At 35.8% G+C, this 7402-nt stretch overlaps 1 protein-coding gene across 1 annotated transcript in view; it reads left to right on the top strand.

The window, feature by feature from the left end:
* Nucleotides 1-7402, top strand: part of oxsr1b (oxidative stress responsive kinase 1b) — a 245389-nt gene that overhangs the window by 163036 nt on the left and 74951 nt on the right. The window contains exon 5 of the mRNA XM_039753524.1: nt 7082-7137. Within this exon, the coding sequence (XP_039609458.1) occupies nt 7082-7137 (56 nt within the window). The remainder of the gene's footprint in view (nt 1-7081; nt 7138-7402) is intronic.

The raw sequence follows: 7402 nt of genomic DNA on the forward strand, positions 1-7402 counted from the left end.
AGTTTGCTATCTTTTTGTTTATTGCTGGTCCCCTTTGAAAGTTTGCTATCTTTACTCTCCATTAAACATCAGATTAGACAAGATTAAAACCGTCCATTACTAAAAACAATACAGGGGTAGTACTACAACAACAACATTTATTTATATAGCACATTTTCATACAAACAGTAGCTCAAAGTGCTTTACATATTAAAGAATAGAAGAATGAAAGACATAATTATAAAACAAAATAAATCAACATTAATTAACATCAAATAAGAGTAAGGTTCAATGGCCAGGGGACAGAAAAACAAAAACTCCAGGACGGCTGGAGAAAAAATAAAATCTGTAGGGATTCCAGACCATGATACCGCCCAGTCCCCTCTGGGCATTCTACCTAACATAAATGAAACAGTCCTCTTTGGATTTAGGATTCTCACGGAAGGGCTTGATGATGATGATGGTCATGTAGACTTCTTCCTTTTAATCCGTCCATCATTGTTGGAGCATCATGAAGCTTTGAGTAGGTGGAGGTGGCGCAGGCCACCACCACAAAGAAACCGGAAAAAGAAACAGAAAAGAGAGTAGGGGTCAGTACCGATTTAAGAGCCACCATGAATAGTTATTATGATGAATTGAACATACAGAGTATCAGGATTAAGTTAAATTACGATTTAAATGAAGTTATAAAAAGGCCATGTTAAAGTAATGTGTTTTCAGCAGTGTTTTAAAGTGCTCTACTGTATCAGCCTCGCGAATTCCTATTGGCAGGCTATTCCAGATTTTAGGTGCATAACAGCAGAAGGCCGCCTCACCACTTCTTTTAAGTTTTGTTCTTGGAATTATAAGGAGACACTCATTTGAGGATCTGAGGTTACGATTTGGAATATAAGGTGTCAGACATTCCGATATATAAGATGGGGCGAGATTATTTAAGGCTTTATAAACCATAAGCAGAGTTTTAAAGTCAATTCTGAATGACACAGGTAACCAGTGTAGTGACGCTAAGACTGGTGTGATGTGTTCTGATTTTCTTTTCCTAGTTAGGATTCTAGCAGCTGCATTCTGCACTAGTTGCAAACGATTTATATCTTTTTTGGGTAGTCCAGAGAGGAGTGCATTACAGTAATCTAGTCGACTGAAAACAAACGCGTGAACTAATTTCTCAGCATCTTTCAGTGATATAAGAGGTCTAACTTTACTTATGTACTAGTGTGTACTAGTAACACATAATAAAGTTATAATTTTTGGATGGAATATTCCTTTAAGAGGACTCCTTCCACTATTCAGTGCTCCTTCATTAAACCAGAACCTCCATTTCCCTTTGTATTATGTGTTTTTCCCACCATTTCTGCCCCTATTGTGTTTATTTTGACATGTTTTTGCCTTATAAACATACTGTATGAATCCAACCTGTATTCATCCCTCCATTTTCTTAATTAACTGAAATAAAGACTGGACTATAGCCAGTATGCACTATCTTAACGTATCCTAATGACACCACATCACGTGGACAGGTTGTTTTGTATGTCTTGTGGTCTTCATGTCATTTTATTACATCTTGCAGTATTTTACAGATATAGGTTTAATGATTTTCTTATGTCACAGCTTTGGACCTTGGATTCAGCTGTATTGATTACAATGCAACACAAAGATCTACTGTACAACACAAAGCCACATCTGACACTTTTTAATTCACTATCTAAGTAAGCAACTTTAAGTCAACAATTTTGCCTGACATGCAAAATCCTTGAAATTTAAAACCTTAAACTATAATGATTTAATTAGTTTGATTTTTTTTTTCTTTTAATTCATATTGGGTCCAATTCATGAAATGTTTCCATTGTTTTATATTTACACATTACTGGTGCGTTTATCATTGCAACCTGGCTATTATTATAATAACTTTTGTTAAGCAACATGTTTTTTTCTCCTGTCAGGTGTGAAAAGTAGTAATATTCTTGGTGTGCCATTGTGGAATAAGCACAATTGTTCTAATCTAATACTCTCTGCTTCAAGTAACTGCCTTTGAGGGTTGTTTATAGTAATAGCAAGCACAATTTGCACAGGATAATGCAGTTGTTTGAAATTAAAATACATTTTAGTATTTACCAGGGGAATGCATGGAACAAACACACCTTCTTTTCTGACTTCACCAGTTAATATTGTTGCTTATGTAATATTTGGCATGAAGTTTTTCACAAGCAGTGTTGTTCCATATTACACAATTTAGGTGAGTCAGGATTAACAGTAACATTATAAAGGATCCAGTTTTTAAAATTAACTTGTGCATGGTGTCTTTTAGCCACTTCTGGCAAAAAAAAATCCAGATTAATATAATATAGCCACTAAGATTGCAGCACACATCATATACACATAAAACTGAATCATAAACAAAATAAATCATCAAAGGGTTGGTTGTTTACTCCTTAATAAAGCATGCTTACCTTCTAACTTCAGCATATGCCTGACAGGTTTGTGTGTGTTATATGTGCTATTTACATGGCGAAGAGGCATTTGTCACTTTCTAGCGAAATGTTGCTCTCCTAGATAAACCTCTTCTTAAAACTGCCATTTTAATAAAATCAAACTTATGTTGAGCAATTTCTTTTGACTGATTATGTAAAAAGCATTACAAATGAACATCATATAGCCTCTACAGTTTCTATATTTCAATCATAAAAAAATGGATGCATGAAGACCCAGCCCATTGCTTTATCCATCTGTGTGACTATGTCGGAAAGTTACTTTGTAAAGTTTGATTCTGATGTATCAAAAGGGACTGTATAGAAGACAGACAGACCGACAGACATTGAGTCTTATGCAGTATGTTAATGAATATTAATGAATGCAGTCCAAACCAGTTTTATTTAGAGTTGTTTTGCCACCTGGTAAAATAAATATTGCTTCTTGCATTAGTGTTTTTTTTAATTGTGGTGAACATTCTTTCTCTGTCAGTTAGGGGATTGTATATTAGCTTCACATTTTACTTAAATATAAGAAATCTTTGAGTAAAGACCCTCTATTAGCTGTCAGGCATGAGGAACAGCTCTCAATCTCCCTACCTGAAATCCTTCAGTTTTATTTTGTGCTTTTAGCTAAGACTATAACTTCTTTGATGTTCCAAAATATAGTATTCTTCATTCATCTTCCAAATTAATTTAGACTTTCTTTCTGATTATCCTGAACCTTGCATTAATTACACTTTGGTCCTCTTTGCGTCAGCTAGCAGGAAGAATACCGCTTCCAAGATGCTTTCATTTACATTTTGTCGGTCAGTTCTGGTGCAGCTGATCCATGTTTACTCTGCTGACTTTTATGAACAGCAGTATTGTCACAACTCATACCTCTTTATGTCCTTTTCCCTGTGTCTGCATCTACTGCTGCTTGGCAACAATGATTATAGCATGCTTGCCTGGTCCCATTTTCTCAATAAGCGGCTACTGTACCTGTGTAAGCCTGGCACATCACCATACATTTGGAATTCTTATTACATAGGTTTCTTTATTGTAATTATAATTGCTTGATATTTCGCTTGTGGTGTCTCATTACTTTTTTTTTTTTTTTTGCTTTACCCATTTGCTCTTACACTTTGATTGTTTCAAAAATATTTGTGTTCCTTTTAAACATTCACTTTTATACCACATTAATTGACAAAACAACATTATTATTTTATGTCATTGACCATTTTTTAAATACACCTTCACTGTTGTGTCACTGGCTTAAACTTATACCAAGTACAAATTAAGGTATAAAGTAGTCATGCAGCTGTTACCTCTACTTCTTCATAGGTTCTAATCACATATGCGGTTGCTGTCAGCAAGGAAACTGCACACTGTCATTATATCTGTGTGAGTTCTTCTCTGAATCTTATGACTTTCTTCCCACATCACAGCATTGTTTGTCTTTGGTTAATGGGTAGCCCTAAATTCATCTTGTATCAATGTGTATACGTTTGCACTTAGTTAGACAGGATGCTCACCCAGTAACTTCTGCCTTATACCAGTTACTTCCAGGATAAACTCTTTCCCTCTGAAACCCTGGATTAAATTTAGCAGGTGTGATTATATTGTATTACTTTTAGTCATCAAATTTGATTAAACCAGGCAACCTCATAGCATACAATTGCTATCATTGCATACAGTGCATCCGGAAAGTATTCACAGTGCATCACTTTTTCCACATTTTGTTATGTTACAGCCTTATTCCAAAATGGATTAAATTCATTTTTTTCCTCAGAATTCTACACACAACACCCCATAATGACAATGTGAAAAAAGTTTACTTGAGGTTTTTGTAAATTTATTAAAAATAAAAAAAACTGAGAAAGCACATGTACATAAGTATTCACAGCCTTTGCCCTGAAGCTCAAAATTGAGCTCAGGTGCATCCTGTTTCCCCTGATCATCCTTGAGATGTTTCTGCAGCTTAACTGGAGTCCACCTTTGGTAAATTCAGTTGATTGGACATGATTTGGAAAGGCACACACCTGTCTATATAAGGTCCCACAGTTGACAGTTCATGTCAGAGCACAAATCAAGCATGAAGTCAAAGGAATTGTCTGTAGACCTCCGAGACAGGATTGTCTTGAGGCACAAATCTATAAGATTGGGCATCTTGAAGTTGGTAAACTTGCTGGTGGAGGATAAAGAATAGTTTGAAACCCTGAATTGAATTAAGCATGTTTTAGAATATTATCTTACAATTAGTCATAAAATGTGATTAATGCAGGCAACTTCATACAATAGCTCTCAAGTAAATGCTCTTTGCATAAAGCTGATACCATCTAGCACTCTTGTAAATGGTAAGCATACTGGTGAAGGAAAAAAAATCATGTCTTATTTTTTTTATTGAACATTTTAGTTCTTGCTGAATTAATTAAAAAATATTAAGGCTCAGATTTGTGGTAAACATTCAAATAAACATAAAGTAGCCACCATTTTCCCTCTTCAAGGCTTTGAGAACCTTCAGTTAAGAGTTAGTGTATATGTGCCGAAATTTATATAATCTTGGAAGTATGTTTATAATGTAAAAGTGACATAAATAGCTGTGCTGGAGAGGAATTATGCAAAATTATTTTAACCTGAATAAAGTCCTAGCCTTGTAAATTTTATTACAAAGCAATAAAGTCGCATTGTAGGCTATATCACACTGAAAAAGCAAAGTACCTGATCCATGAGATATTCTTCATTATTTAATCTTTCATATCAACTTTGGTGAACGTCTTTCATAGATTATGATAGAGGAAAGCATTAGATAAAGAATGATGTCATCTTTTGATGATTTTCATTGTTTTGGTGTTTAAGGTTGTACAATCTCAGTTGGAATCCATTGGTTAAAAATCAGGTGTGATTAATGTCAGTCCAGCTCTTATAAATCTGACTAAAGACAATATGTGACTTCTTGTCATGGCATATGTCATATTTGCCAACTGCAGTCGCCGATTGTGTCTCTAGGCCATGTCAGTTTAAATGACTGAAACTTGCTGGGTATGTCTAATTTACGGACTGTGTGCCTAACATTTAGCACAGTTGTGCTAACCCTTTTTTGTGAGAGCCAGTAGTGTGCTGCCTAACAGAGCCTGTGCCATACGAATAGTTAACAGGTACAACAGATGCAAGTGTAATCTCAAACCTTTTTTCTGTCTGTTGTGGTACATAAAACTAAAACGCAAGACATCAGACAAACAAGCCTGTCTTCTGTTTGTAAAGTCCAGAACATCTGCATTCCTTATTCCTCGTCACTGCATTATTTGCATTGTACTTCCAGCTAAGCATTTGTTGGTTGCCTACTCTTGTGTCTAACGACAAAATCAGATGTTTATGTCAAAGTGATTAGTAGACAAGTTGGACTGGGTCTCCTTGCATGTCAGGTAACGCCTTTGACTCTTTAAGGTTATGTAAGTGAAGACTACCACAAAAAATCACTGCAAAAGTCATTAATGTGACATGGCCCTAACTTTGGCTGTTAATATTAGAGTTCTAAACACATTTATGCCATGATTAAAAAGAATTACACAAACTGGGATGGGTAGTAAACCTTCACAGTAGGGGCAGTCCTTTAAAATTTTATTCAAGAGTAAAGTGTAAAAAATATGACACACTTGCATCCAGGAATGTGCATTGGTCTCAGCTACCTGGTCAAGATCCATTGTTATTGATTCCATAAATAAATACTAATACAAAATACTAAATGGCCTGTTTATTGCTGTCACCTAAATTGCCAATAATCCCCAAGAATTCCGGAACTTATTTATTTGGACAGATAAGATAAATTTGGAACATTTTGTCCAACGGCACCAGTGTTATCTGGTGGAAATGTGCCACTTTGTTCTACTTCCAATCTGTGGTCAACCATTTTGAATGGTGGTTACTTTCCCTGTTGTTTACTATTCATGTTCTGTTAAGCATGAAAAGGGGATAGAAATATTGTGCATATTTCAGTTGTAATCCTCGTGCTAATTTCAGCATGTTACCCTTTCTGGTGATGTTTTTGAAGTATCCAGGTATGTCAGTACATTAAAGTATGTTAATCCAGTTTGACAACTCTAGAGAGCATAGCAGGCACTCAACCCGACACAGACAGACAGACACAAGAGGTACACTTGCAAAACTCACACTTTTTATATCTTGTTTTCCAATTTAGCACGCAGCACCTTACACAGTGCTCCAATCGCCAGAATAACTCAGTCCTTTCTTCTTCTCTATTTTCTTTCTCTTTTTCTCTTCTTCTGCCACCTCCTTGCTTTGCAAGCGCTCTCCTCCACCTACGAACTCTAGCTCCCAGAATGGAGTGAACGTAACGATCTTCTTGCAGCACTTCCTGGTGTGGCAGAAGTGCTACTGTCAGTGGCTCCGTTATTGTCCAAGCACCCTCTTGTGTTCAGGGGGACATATTGCCTCTCTCCCGGTCTTCTCATCCTCCAGGCGTCCTGGCTGGGCAACAGCCCCAGTCGTCCGCCACACCAGTTATACATTAACTGCAATGTGGTACAGTATATGTTGTAAAAAATTTTTCATTCTATTTGCCGCATCACTATTTTTATTGACTTGTCTGTTGCCATGTAAAGTGTGATCATATAATCACTTTGTTTATTTTACAGAGATGTGAAAGCTGGTAATATTCTTCTCGGAGAAGATGGCTCAGTGCAAATTGCAGGTATTTTTTGTGTAAACACATATAAAAAAAATATTTTCATGCATGAATTTCTTAATTTAATTAAATTGAATTTTTTTTGTGAATGCTAAGTTGTTTCTTGTTTAGTTGTTTTAATTAGATGTTTTAAAGTGGTCCATTAGAATCTAGTTTTAATTTCTAATTAGATTTCTAATTTTCAGATCTATCCATCCAACCATCCATTATCCATTATAGCTGTATCTTAACTACAGGGTCAGGAGCCAATCCCAGCCAACACAGGGCGCAA

The sequence above is a fragment of the Polypterus senegalus genome, chromosome 5 (assembly GCF_016835505.1).
Source record: "Polypterus senegalus isolate Bchr_013 chromosome 5, ASM1683550v1, whole genome shotgun sequence".
Taxonomy (NCBI): domain Eukaryota; kingdom Metazoa; phylum Chordata; class Cladistia; order Polypteriformes; family Polypteridae; genus Polypterus; species Polypterus senegalus.